At 44.3% G+C, this 13,843-nt stretch overlaps 1 protein-coding gene across 5 annotated transcripts in view; it reads right to left on the bottom strand.

Moving 5' to 3' along the window:
• The window catches only part of LOC133447328 (retinal guanylyl cyclase 2-like), a 50,238-nt gene extending 40,738 nt beyond the window's left edge, over positions 1–9,500 (bottom strand). The window contains exons 1-4 of one of the 5 annotated variants that reach the window (XM_061725992.1): positions 9,392–9,470; positions 9,136–9,277; positions 3,864–4,110; positions 1,435–1,665 (exon numbers count right to left, since the gene is read on the bottom strand). In XM_061725992.1, coding sequence (XP_061581976.1) covers positions 1,435–1,665; positions 3,864–4,101 — 469 coding nt within the window. In that variant the 5' untranslated portion in view covers positions 4,102–4,110; positions 9,136–9,277; positions 9,392–9,470. Of the gene's footprint in view, positions 1–1,434; positions 1,666–3,863; positions 4,111–5,053; positions 5,126–6,621; positions 6,740–9,135 lie in introns of those variants that run through there. The other 4 variants (XM_061725990.1, XM_061725994.1, XM_061725989.1 and 1 more) reach the window with 4 other exon arrangements.
• Positions 9,501–13,843: the final 4,343 nt, after the last annotated feature.

Genomic DNA, 13,843 nt, shown 5'->3' with positions numbered 1-13,843 from the left:
AACATGCAGGACTGTGTCTCTCTAGGAGCAGGGTTGCCTACCCCGGGTCTAAACCCTGCACGCCAAGGGGCAGTCCCGTTATCTCCCTTCAGAACCGTACCAGCCCACTCAGGGAAAACAGGGCTTTAGACTTCTTATGGGGGGCTGGTGTCTATACTGATTCTCATTTCATTTCATTTTATTCTTTATTTCATTCAAAAAAATAAAATAAACAATTCAATACAAATACAAATACAAATGTTCATAAATTGTGAATGAAAAGGGAGCAGAGAGAAGAAGAATCTTATCTAATCTGCCCCTTTTTCCAAGAAATAAATTAACAAATAACATAAATTAAAAATTTTAAAAACACAACTAAGTAAATAAAAAAATTAAATAAAATAACCGCCATCTATGGGTATGTCAATCTAACTTAACTAACATTTCATTATATTTACTTAACATAGAGGCTTTAATTGTTCTTTTGAATGTAATGTTTGATTTGATTCTTTGTTTTCTTTGTTCAGATTGTTCCATAAATTGATTCCTTTCACAGAAACACAACGTTCCATCAATTTAGTCCTGAAAAATCTCCTTTTAAGTTATACTTGCTTTCTCTTTTTTCAAATCCTTTCTGAATGTTGATTGGTAAAGTTTTTTATGAGTTTTAAACATAATTTGCAGAATACTATAGTTTACTAATTCATGAAATTTCAACAATTGTAACTGAAGGAATAATGGATTTGTTGGATCTCTATATCGTTTTCTACTGATTATTCTTATGGCTCTTTTTTGCAAAATGAAAATTAACTGAATAAATGTTTTACAGGCATTTATTTCCCCAAACTTCAACACAGTAGGTCAGATATGGAACAATCAGAGTGTTATAGAAAATGTACAAAGCTTTGTTGTCCAATGAATCCTTTACTTTGTGTAACAGCAATTGTTTTTGATATTTTATCTTTGTATAATGTATATGTGATTTCCAATTCAAATTCTCATCCAGCATGACACCCAAAAACTTGCTTTCCCTTACTCTATTCATTTCAATACCATCTATATGAATTGAAGTTAGACTTCAGAAGATGGATTGGTGTCTATACTGGTCCTGTTGGACCTCAAATCAGGGACTGGTGTCTAGAGGGTACAAACCCTCTAGACACCAGTTTACCCACAATTTGCTGTTTGTTTGTGCTTGAAAAGACTCCAGTCCAGATCCAGTGAGTCCTGAAGATCCATTGTAGTTTCATGCAGCAGTAAAACCTGTCCAGGTTTGTGTCTCCTGTCATTCCTCATGACTTCACAGTGCTTGATTTTCTTCTTCAGTGGTTCCAGAGGAGGCAGAGCTCCTTCCCACCACACATCCATCTAGAAACATCTGCAGGACAATACCTGACAGACCACATCCCCGTCCCCAGACCACTCTCCCACTCTCCCTCCCCCACACCCACTCACCTGAGACGACGGCGACGTGCGCCCAGCGGAAGAAGCGCAGCACGGTGAGCAGCACCTTACTGGGGGGGGTGATGGGGGGCAGGTTGGGCCAGTTAGAGTCCAGACAGCCAGGAGAAGCCAGCCCCACCTCCCAGTGCTGGGTCAGCAGGGAGGCAGCAGGACACAGGGCCGGGTTAAACGGCCCTATGTAGGCGTGGCCATAACCCTCCATCTCCCCAATCTCAGTCAGAGCTAGGAAACAAGCAGCACAAATACATCCAGTTTTAGTTTTTAATATGATCAAGAAAACGTTATTGAAAACTAATTATTAAAAACTTTTCACTGACTGACTGAATTCTTACAATGGAACAAACTTGAACTCAAATAAAAAGCTGATTTCAGGATAATTATTGTCACTCAGTGTGGTTACATGAACATCTCATCGAGCTTTTGGCAATATCGAGCTGAGGAGCTAAAGAGTTTCCAAGAAATCAGAGCATACAGGACTGTCTCAGGGCGTGTAGCGCCACCTAGTATTGCGGAGTGGAACACATGTCACTCAATAATTCAATTCTCTTCCCACGCATACAGGACTGTCTCAGAAAATTAGAATATTGTAATAAAGTTCTTTATTTTCTGTAATGCAATAAAAACAAAAATGTCATACATTCTGGATTCATTACAAATCAACTGAAATATTGCAAGCCTTTTATTATTTTTATTTTTTTTTTTTCAATATTTGTATCCCGGTTTTTTTCCCATTTTTACCACCCCGTGCTCCTACCTAAGTGACAGTCCTGGGCATTGCTCCCCTCTACCAACCCCAGGAGTTCCTGCACTGAGCTCAGGTCTCCTCCTTAACCTGAGGAGTGAGCAGCAGCTTCTTTTCACCAGACAGGGTGGGGTTTCTCCGGCCGAACGTAGCGCGTGGAAGGATCACGTTATTCCGGCCGGATCCTCCCCACCCCATCTGTCCCCGGTTGGCCAGAGGGGGCATGTGTAGCCCAGGACTGTTGCATGTTTTTGTGAGGGTAGCTCACATTAGCTACCCAGGGGAACACGGGGAGAACATACAAACTCCACACAGAAAGATCCTTTCACCAACCCCACCCATGTTGTGGGCGCTGAAGTCATGGGGGAACTAACACGCACTTCAGCACCCACAGCGTCCCCCGGCGGGAATCAAACCCAGGACCTTCTTGCTGTGAGACGGCTGCACTACCAGCTGCGCCACCGTGCCCCCGCCTTTTATTATTTTAATATTGCTGATCATGGTTTACAGCTTAAGAAAACTCAAATATCCTATCTCAAAAAATTAGAATATCTTAATCTTAATCTTAATCTGTAAGCCATAATCAGCAATATTAAAATAATAAAAGGCTTGCAATATTTCAGTTGATTTGTAATGAATCCAGAATGTATGACATTTTAGTTTTTGAGATTATTGAGTGAGATGTGTTCCACTCCGCAATACTAGGTGGCGCTACACGCCCTTTCATGTTGGCATTATTTGCTTTAGTTAGAACAATTAGTAAACAAACGTGGCAAATTTAAAGCAGATGTAGAAGGAGGAAAACGATCAAAAATATGGCTGCCAACGATGCAGCAGCTCTCTACAATTGTACATTCTAAGCCTGATCGTTGTGCATGTAAGAATCTTCCTCCTGTTCTTATTCTTCTGCTACAATGTTGTTTCCATGCCGTGACTGGAGTTAATTCAGCTCTGCAGCTTCGTCTCAACCGGGAGGGGGAGTCTCGGGCCAGGCAATAGCTCGGCTAACCGTGGTTTACGTATTTGTTACGGTTAATGTAGAAAAACAGCTATTTTGCAAACTAGCCGGCTAATGTGTAAAATAAGCGTCAGGGCGGCTAATGTAGAAAAATGGACACAAGGTACTTTTGTCAAGGTGGCAATACATTTTTAAGCTCATGGTGCGCGGACATCACATTTTTAATCATCTCTCCAGTCTCCATGCTCCGGTCAGCTCCAGACAATCGTCTCCAGCTGACCGGAGCGGGCGAAATGTTGAGAAAAAAGTTGAAATGTTGAGAAAAAAGTCGAAATGTTGAGAAAAAAAGTTGAAATGTCGAGAAAAAGTCGAAATGTCGAGATTAATGTTGAAGTACAATCTCGAGAAAAAAGTCGAAATGTCGAGAAAAAAGACGAAATGTCGAGAAAAAAGTCGAAATGTCGAGAAAAAAGTCGAGATTAAAAAAGGAATGGAAAAGGAAGAAAAAAAGAAAAAAAAGGAAAAAAAGAAGAAGAAAAGCAAAAAGAAGAAAAAAAGAGAAAAAAAGAAAAAAGAAGAAAAAAAGGAAAAAAAGGTCAAACATTTTTGAAAAAGCTCCAGGAGCCACTAGGGCGGCGCTAAAGAGCCGCATGCGGCTCTGGAGCTGCGGGTTGCCGACCCCTGATGTAAACGTACTGACTGATAGCTGATTTAACCAACCTTTGGAGGCCGAGCAGTCCTCGTTGAACAGTTTGACATCGTACCAGTATCCTCTGCTCAGATCACTGTCGCTCCGTAGCCGTGACAACGCCAGGTTGGCCGCTGCCGTCGGCATGGCCCGGGAAAACATGGGGTCACATGACCACGGGCCGACCAGGACCAGTTTGAATGTGGCCGTCTGTCCCTGTGGGAGGTGGAGCAGCCAGACGCTCACCCCGAGCAGCCAGGAACTCCACATCCTGACGGCCTGGAGGAGAGTCAGCAGGTTAGAGCCCAGTACAACCAGCAAGACTACAGGAACAACACAGATGACAACATGTGACATGGGTCCACTGGTGCAGCTGTGAAAGGACGACACTGGGATAGAGGAGGGAAAAAAAGACATCAAACTTTGTAGAAATACACACTGACTGTGTTTCCAGCATCAATAACACTAAAACCTGAATATTGGCAATAACCTGGTTTTGCACGGCCATGTAAACACCAATAACCCCTTTGAATAACCCGAATTTGCTCATATTCTGGTTTTTAAAACCCCCAATATGAGCCCTGGGTTACTCCTTTTAAAACCTGAATATTGGGTCATGTAAACACCAAACAGAATATCCCCATCAAACGGAACAGGAATCTGTTTTCTGCACATGCTCTGTTCACAAGGAATCCTGGTCTTTTGAGTCCAGGAAGTTCTTATAAACACGGAGAAACAAGACCAGGAGGAGACTAATCACTTCATAAATGTAATGAAGGATATGAACATTTCTGCATTTGTAGACGCTAGAAAGTACCGGGATAGAAGATTTACAAGAAGGAGAGAGAATTTGGATACAGGAAGAAGAAGCGGAAATGATGGGAATTGTGTCATGATGTTCTCTGTGCGTCGCTGGTTTGATCCAGATGAATAATTACCATTCTAATTTTTTGAGATAGGATATTTGAGTTTTCTTAAGCTGTAAACCATGATCAGCAATATTAAAATAATAAAAGGCTTGCAATATTTCAGTTGATTTGTAATGAATCCAGAATGTATGACATTTTTGCATTACAGAAAATAAAGGACTTTATTACAATATTCTAATTTTCTGAGCCAGTCCTGTATGTTTTTCAATGATCATGAGCTAGTTTATTGTTGTGTAGAGAGAAAGAGGAGCAGAGTAATGGGTTCCCCATTAACCCCAGTCTTATTTCATTACCTTGTGCTGTCTTATGCAGATATTTCTCTACATGTGACTGTAACTCAGGCTGGAAATAGAAATGTCCTAAAAGAAGAGGAAAACCAATGATTTCTGATTTCTATCATCTCAAACACAGATCCAGGATCAACACAGCTGATGCGTGGGATGGTTGTAGACAGGTGAAGTCAGCTGACATGTTTAATCCAATCACGTTATCCCTCCCACTCCTGATCCATGTGCAGCTAATCTGAGAGGACCAGCCTGCAGCTCTGCAACACAACCAGCTACAATGCTACTCACATTTACTACTAACCTCAAATATCTGAGTTTAAAATCAGTCAGAAACCTAGAAGAAGTCACTGTTACACATCTGGGGCCTCATGTACTAAGAGTGCGTGGATTTCAACTTGAATCCGTGCGTGGAATTAACAAAACCGCAAAAATTCATATGTACAAAACTGTGCGTTCGCCCAAATCCACGCAGGTTTCTCTGAACATCCCAATCAGCGTGGATTTGAGCGCACATGCGGGAGCACAACACTCCGCCTTGTCTCCTCCCTCAAATATATGTTTGAATATGATAATGAAGATAATTATCCATTAAAAACTGCTCATCCTAACAAGAAATGTGCAAAAAACAGGTAAAACATATATAAAAAGAAAAATCGGGTCTGAGCTGGAATAAATAATTCATTTTGGGGCATTTAGGGGTGTCGGACTCCAGTCCTCGAGGGCCGGTGTCCCTGCAGGTTTTAGATGTTTCCCTGCTTCATTGCACCATGATACAAGTGACTGTGTCATTAACAGAACTATCCAGACTTTGATGACAAGCTGGTGACGATGATTAATTATTATCAGGTGTGTTAAAGCAGTGAAACATCTAAAACATGCAGGACACCGGCCCTTCTGGGATTCAGTTTGACACCTACATTATGGTGTTCTTTGCTTTGCGTTGCGTTCCGTGAAGAGTTGTGGTTTTATTATGATCGTACGGGTTTGTGAATGTTTATGGGCAGCGTTAGTGCATCATTACACTCTGCTTTTCTTGTTTGTATTTTAAGAACCGACACCAGAATTTTTGGTGGATGAAAAACGGCTCCTCGTTCTGCTTTATTGTCATGCTGACGCATTAAGACCAATGTATACGTTTATTTAGTCTTGTCCGCGATCACCTCTCTCATAAGTATAACAATGTGAACAACATGGATTTATATTTAAAACATGAAGCATCACGATCTGATTCCTCCGCTGCAGAAATAAAGACAATTTGTGCCGACGGGATTATCGAGGTGCAAACGTGAGAAATAAAGAGACCGGAGAAACACTTTCTGGATCCTGCAGAACCTGCAGCTGACTCCATATCAGACTCTGAAAGTTGCCTAAACATTCAATAAAAACTTATTTCATCATTGCTGAATCACATCAGTTCACACATGCACATCATCACCTTTCCGTGACACTTTTTTTTTTAAGACAACTTTAAAGAACCGGTTTTTGCTGCAAAATAAATTTTAATGTATTTCTGTCCAGACACAGTTATGGCATGTTTAAGATCTGGCTTTTATCTCGATGTATTCGTCCCATACCGTCGTCATGGTGACAGAGATGTCCGACCTGCAGCTCCAGCTGAAGCATCATGTTGGTCTGAACCGGAGCAGCTGGTCCAGTTCAGGGCAGAGATCCAGAAGATCCTCTTGGTACCTGAACCAGCTGATGGTCCAGTCTTAGTCCTGGACCAGCAGGTCCAGACTAAACCAGCTGATGGTCCAGTCTTAGTCCTGGACCAGCAGGTCCAGACTAAACCAGCTGATGGTCCAGTCTTAGTCCTGGACCAGCAGGTCCAGACTAAACCAGCTGATGATCCAGTCTTAGTCCTGGACCAGCAGGTCGGTGTGATCTGATCATCAGCAGGTTCCTCTAACGGAGCCAAAGCTCCATCAGGATTTGCAGGTTCCATCGTTCAGCTCCGTTAGTTGTTTGTTCAGATCATGTGGTTGATTGTGAGATTGTTGCAGCTCCACTCTTGTGTAATTTATCTGGTGATGTGGGGACTGTCGTGTCCTTCACGTGGTCGTGAACTTATTGTTGACGTTAAGTTTCCTCATATTCTGCACTTCACTGCATCACCAGTGAGTGTCGCCAACGGACAGAACCTCAGAAAAGTGCGTACAACAGCCTTGATGAGTGAGTGAAGGACCGCAGCTTTCTACGTTCACGTCATTCTTTGTACATCCGACCGTGAGTGTAGAAAGTGTCGTACGCACGTTTTTTGTGCGCCGCACTCTTAGTACATAAGGCCCCTGGTGTTTACATTTACAAACCCCAATTCTAACAAAGAACACAATGACTTGTGAATCCTTTAGCCCAGGGGTCTCCAACTCCGGTCCTGGAGAGCACCTATCCAGCATGTTTTAGATGTTTCCCTGCTTCAGCACACCATGATACAAGGAGCTGTGTCAGCAACAGAACTGCCCGGACCTTGATGACAAGTTAATGACGACCATTGATTAGAATCAGGTGTGTTCATGCAGGGAGACACCTAAAACATGCTGGATAGGTGGATCCAGGACCGGAGTTGGAGACCCCTGCTATTAACTGACTACACTACAAAGACATATCTAATTTTCAAACTGATAAACTTAGCTTTTTTTTCAAATATTAAACATTTTGAATTTGATGGCTGCAACTCATTCCAAAACAGCTGAAAAAAGGACATGATGTACATTCTTTCATCACCTTATTAGTCCATGTTCCAGACCAGATATCACCACTCAAGGTGACCAAACTTACTTATGAGTTTTGAAAAGATCCATGTCTGTAGATGATATTCTGGTATAAAACCTTCCTGAGTGGCAGCTGGATCAGAGTTATCAGCTCATGAAGTTAAAACCCCCTTCAGGTTCATTGAGTTAAATTAGGTATATTATACATTTCCTGAATCCTTATGGTCCTGTGAGTATTCACGTTTTTGTATATATATATATATTTTATTTTGTTTTCTAATGTTGTTTATAAAACTAAGCTGGTTCTTTATCTCATTGTTATGTCCTTTATGTCGTGTATTTGCAGATAAAGACCAGTTTGTGACATTAGTGGCTGCTATAGTTCCATAGGAGCCTAATGATGCTCTTCTAGTTTAAGGCTCACAATGACCTGTAACAATGATATTTTATTAAAGTATATTATACATTTCCTGAATCCTTATGGTCCTGTGAGTATTCCAGTTTTTGTATTTTGTGTCTCTGTTCTTCCTAGATGACACAGGGATAAAAGATAGTATATCATTTAGGAGAAAATGGTGTAAAAATGTGTGTTGTTTCTAGTTTAAAGAGCTGCAGTGACCTCTATGTTGGTCAGAAAGATTCACATCTTAGCTTGAATAAATGCTTTAAAGGTCTCCTTTAAAATGATACCAAAGACAATATAGTGACACATTGACAGATTTCCTGTACATGAGTCTAAACCAGGACATGCAGCAGCATCTACTGTAATTTTCTGAAGGGGGTGGTAACTTGATGAGCTGATAACTCTGATCAGCTGCCACTCAGGAAGGTTTTATACCAGAATATCATCTATAGACATGGATCTTTTCAAAAATCATAAGTAAGTTTGGTCACCTTGAGCGGTGCTGACAGGGTGTCTGGTCTGGACTGCAGGCCAGTTAGTACCTGCATTCTTTTAAATGTGTAAATATATAGGCAGCAAATTCAGAATTTGTAAAACATTTGCAAAATAAGAAATAAAGTTTAGCAGTTTGAAAATTAGATGTCTTGTCTTTGCAGCGTTCTCTAGTGAATATAGGATTAAATGGATTTGTAAATCATTGTATTTATTTGCATTTTAAACAACTATTTCATTGTAGTTGGGGTTTTTACTACAAACCCCCAAACCTCCGAGTTTGACAAACTCTGAAACAAATCTGTGATATTAAAGCAAAGACAGACCTGAAATCAGCTGCCAGGCTGGTCATTTATCATTCATTTCAGCTTCACAGAAACCCAGTTAGAAATCACCTGGAGTCAAAGTCTTCTGGAGCAGACAGATGTAAACCTGAAACAGACGTAAACCTGAGGGGGAAAATGAGCAGAGAAAGTCTTTACCTGAGTCTCACTGAAGCATTCGCCTTTATCCACAGGAAGTCCCAAAACCAAAGTAGCAGGGCAGCTGATGTCGGAAGAGGCTTCGCTTTAATCTCCTTAGTGGCTCCAACTGTTAATCTCTGACTGGAGAGGTTTTACAGTCCTGAAACAGAAACCATCAGAGATCTCTATAAGAACCAGACCTGTCAAAAGTGTCCGCGTTCTGAGAGTGGGCTAGTCCGGCCCGGTTATGGCTTAGTTCCTGGGTGATTCTCACCCTGGTAGAAATCAACCCAGACTGGTTTAAGCCAGAGATCATAGTCGTTTCTGGCTGCTACCTGCCCACATCTAAGCCCCTTTAAGCAGCCATCACTCTGTCGTCCAGAGCCCCAGCCAGGTAGTCACATGATGCTGGTAGTCACATGATGCTGGTAGTCACATGATGCTGGTATCCACGCTGGTAGCCACGCCTTCCACCAGCAACATCCCTCTTATGGACCAGGGCTTCAGAGTGACGTAGGACTTACCATAAACCCTCTAAAAGACATCCTTTTTTCTAAGGAAACTCACCGCCAGCGAGTCCCCCCCCCCCCAGCAGCGAGGGGCAGGCGGGGGCCACCACGACACAGGAAGAGGCAGCCAGGCATTGGCCGGACATGTGGCCAGGAGGCCCTCAGCCTCCAGGCCAACGACCCCCACCCGGCGAGGGGCCAGCCTGCCCGGAGAGACAGAGCCGCCCCGGCCGCCGACGCGGGCAGGCGCACCCGCCCCCCACGAAAGTGGCCCTCCAAGACCAGAGGGGCGCCCCGCCACGGAGGCTGCGGGGGGGACCGGAGACGGGCCCGGAAAGAGGGAACCCCCCAACAGGGAGGGGGGGACCGGAGACGGGCCCGGAGAGAGGGAACCCCCCAACAGGGAAGGGGGGGACTGGAGACGGCCCGAAGAGAGGGAACCCCCCAACAGGGAGGGGGGGACCGGAGACGGGCCCGGAGAGAGGGAACCCCCCAACAGGGAGGGGGGGGGACCGGAGACGGGCCCGGAGAGAGGGAACCCCCCAACAGGGAGGGGGGGGGACCGGAGACGGGCCCGGAGAGAGGGAACCCCCCAAACAGGGAGGGGGGGGGACCGGAGACGGGCCCGGAGAGAGGGAACCCCCCAAACAGGGCGACACCCGTGTGGGCCCGACAACGGAGGGCCCCAGACCCAGGTATCCCATTCATCCATCCATTCAACTATCCGGTTTCTATAATAATAATAATAATAATATACTATACTAACAACAATAATAATAATAATTAAAGCTGTAAGCAGCGATGGACGGGCCCTCGCATGTGCAATTTTCACCAATAAAGGTCAAGGACTCAAAGCTAAGTCCAATGATACCACCCATGACTCTTTATGTCAAACCATTCAAAAAATATGGCAGAAAATAGGGACTATCACATATCGACCAATCAGAAGAAGGGGCGGGGCTAATTTGCACCAATTAAGGTGAAACAGTCAAAACTAAGTCCGATGACACCACCCATGACTCTTTATGTCAAACCATTCAAAAAGATATGGCAGAAAATAGGATCTATCAAATATCGACCAATCAGAAGAAGGGGCGGGGCTAATTCATGCCAGTTATGTTCAAGGACTCAAAACCGAGTCCGATGACACCACCCACGACTCTCTATGTCAAACCATTCAAAAGTTATGGCAGAAAGTAGGAACTATCAAATATGGCCCAATGAGATGAAGGGGGGCGCGTTTTTTGGCGTCTACGTCGCCACAGTAACGCTTTTGACTAAGAAAAGTAATGCCCATTGTCGCAGGATCAAGACGGACATTTTGATGTATAACACACCTGGGCGCACGTTACGGTTCGGGCCGTATTAACGGCCGAAGGAATAGCATAAATTGCGCCAAAATTACACGATTAATTCAAAATGGCCGACTTCCTGTTGGGTTTGGGCCATGGCGCCAAGAGACTTTTCTTTAAGTTGCGACATGATACAGGTGTGTACCGATTTTCATGCATGTACGTGAAACCGTATTGTCCAGCACCGTTTCCCTCCCCGGGGGGGTCCAGCACCGTTTCCCTCCCTGGGGGGGGTCCAGCACCGCCAAGTAGCCCCCCAGGCTGCACGGCGAGCCCCGCCAGGACCCGGGCACCGCGACCACCCCGCCCCAGGCCTACGAGGGAAGCCATTGGGCCTCATTTATAAAGCTCGCTTGCGCACAAAACAGGGCTTGAAAGATGCGGACGCCACCTTCTACGCAAAGGTTGCGATTTAAAAAGAAAAAACTAACCGAAAAATCTGCGTATCCCTACGGCAACCCTGACCCTCCCATAGGAATTTACTTAAGATATGGGGAACTGGCGACGCAGGCGGTGCGGTGGTGAAATGAAGCCAGATTCATGTCATACTTAACACATTAACACATTACTTAACACTTAACACATTCACTGCCATTGACGCCGATTAGGGCTAGAAGAGGAAGAGGAAGAAGGAAGACGTGCAGAAGAGAAATGGCGAGACAACAGAGAGACGACACAGGCAGCTTCTTTTTTTTTCTTTCTTTTTTTTGGTCCAAACTTGTGTTTTCGCTGAAACCACCCTATGTTCTACTGCTGATTACTAAAGAACAGAAAATGATAAACACAAACTTTTTTTCCCTGATGTTCACGAGAGTCTAAAGTTTCTTGACGTAGTTTCAATGTTTATGTACTCCTAAAACTCAATATTCTGTGGGTCTTTGAAATCAGCCAAAATGCCCAAAATCTCTGGCAGTATGGAGCTCTCTGCTTTGAAAATGGCTGGCAGTCAATAAGTTAATAATGTCATCACATATCACAACATATATCAGACTTATAATATAATAGCGCTGATCGTGTCCCTCTGTGTGTGAAGCTCAGTCAGGACGCTCAGCTGCTGCTGGAGCTGCAGCCGCGGTGAGTGGGCTTGCCACCCGTCCCTTGAAATACGGAATTGTTACGTAATTGGGAATTAAAATTTATATAAAAACAGTTTATTCCGTATTTCACAATCGTCCCATGCACGTCTGTCACACACGCACACACTAGTTAAGCCTAATTATGCCTAAATAATGGTTCCGCGTTAAATCGACGCAGAGCCTATGCCTACGCCGTGTGCTCTGCGTCGATTTAACGCGGAACCATAAATCAGCCTTGAGCAGCACTGAGGGGGGAGGGGAGGGGAGGAGGGGGAGCGGGGCTCCCGTCCCGTCTTCGCAGTGTCTGATGATTTGCAATTACAGGCTGAGCCTACCGTTAGTTCTTAAAGGTATTGTGACATAATTTTTAACATGCTTTTAACACTATTAAAAGTCTTGGCCAATATCCCTCAAATGTGTCTAAAAAGGTGTAACAAGAAAAACTTCACTCCAGTACTCCATGCTTGGCTTTTTTATGACAGTGTTTTTTGCGCCGTGAAAAAACGCGTCCTTTCCCCCTTTCCTGTCAATCCAATGATTGACAGGAAAGGGGGAAAAGGACGCGTTTTCCCCGCTCCTCCTCCCAACCCTTTTTTTCCTCACAGCATCTCACGCTGCCATAGCAACACCGAAGGACACGGCAATAGTTTTTATTTATTCCAAAACTTTTTTTTTAATATATACAATGGCGGCTAATGCGCATTTATTCAACCCCAAATCAGATCCCGAAGTAGATCTTTTACTTCAAGATAGTCCACAACAAGTTCGTCCACGACGCACACAGCAGACAGTGGACCAATGGTATGTGATTTTGTCTTGCACACCGTCCACGGGCTGAGCCTCGATCAGAAGGACTCAGGCCCCCGACCGACACCGGGCAAGCGGTCTTCCGTATGCCACATTTCCCACGCCCGCCGCTCGGACGGGGATTCGGCGCTGAGCTCTTCCCTCTTCGCTCGCCGCTACTGAGGGAATCCTTGTTAGTTTCTTTTCCTCCGCTTAGTAATATGCTTAAATTCAGCGGGTTGTCTCGTCTGATCTGAGGTCGTAGGTGAAAAAAAAGGAGAGTGCGGGTGGAGAGGAGAGACTTAGACGTCTCTCTCCCTCCAGCCCGCGGCTCAGTGCTCGGGTGATTTGTCTTGTGGGCGGAGAGAGGATAAGTGATGGGCAGGGAGCTGGGTGGAGGGGGCGGTGATTTAGCGGAAACTCCCAGAAAGCACACAATACACTGAAAGTTCGTTTTTTTTTGGTGTAATTGATGTCAAGACACCCAACAAAACACAGAAAAATCAAGAAAAATGTGTTTTTCATGTCACAATCCCTTTAAACTGTAAAAAACAAGGGGGGGGAGAGAGAGAGACAAAAGCATGAGTTTGAAAAGTGGCGGGGACATGTCCCCCCTGTTTCCAGTGGAAATTACGTCCTTGCGCCTCACGGCGTTATATTTTCACTCGCTTTATTTTATACTATTTATATAGTATTTCTACTTTTACTGTGACCACCAAATAATGTGGTTTTCCTGTCCTCCACCTCATCCTCAAAATTTCGATCTCAGTCTCCGTGAAATTTAGTGGCACGGTGGCTGGATACGTCTCATTCATTCTGACGCCAAACAGGCTGCAGGAAGCCGCTGGGCATGCTCAGTAGGCTCATCAATATGCATTTATGGTAAAAAGTGGGCGTGTAGAGGGCGGGATATGAGGCGAATTCAGCTGCGCAACCTTCCAGCTGGACTGTGATTTATAAAGCGAACATTGCGGGCAAGTGTGCGTGCACACGGTTATATAAA

Source organism: Cololabis saira, chromosome 7 (genome assembly GCF_033807715.1).
Source record: "Cololabis saira isolate AMF1-May2022 chromosome 7, fColSai1.1, whole genome shotgun sequence".
NCBI lineage: Eukaryota > Metazoa > Chordata > Actinopteri > Beloniformes > Belonidae > Cololabis > Cololabis saira.
Note: the sequence above shows the minus strand (reverse complement) of the source record. Positions and strands in the feature narration are given on the sequence as shown.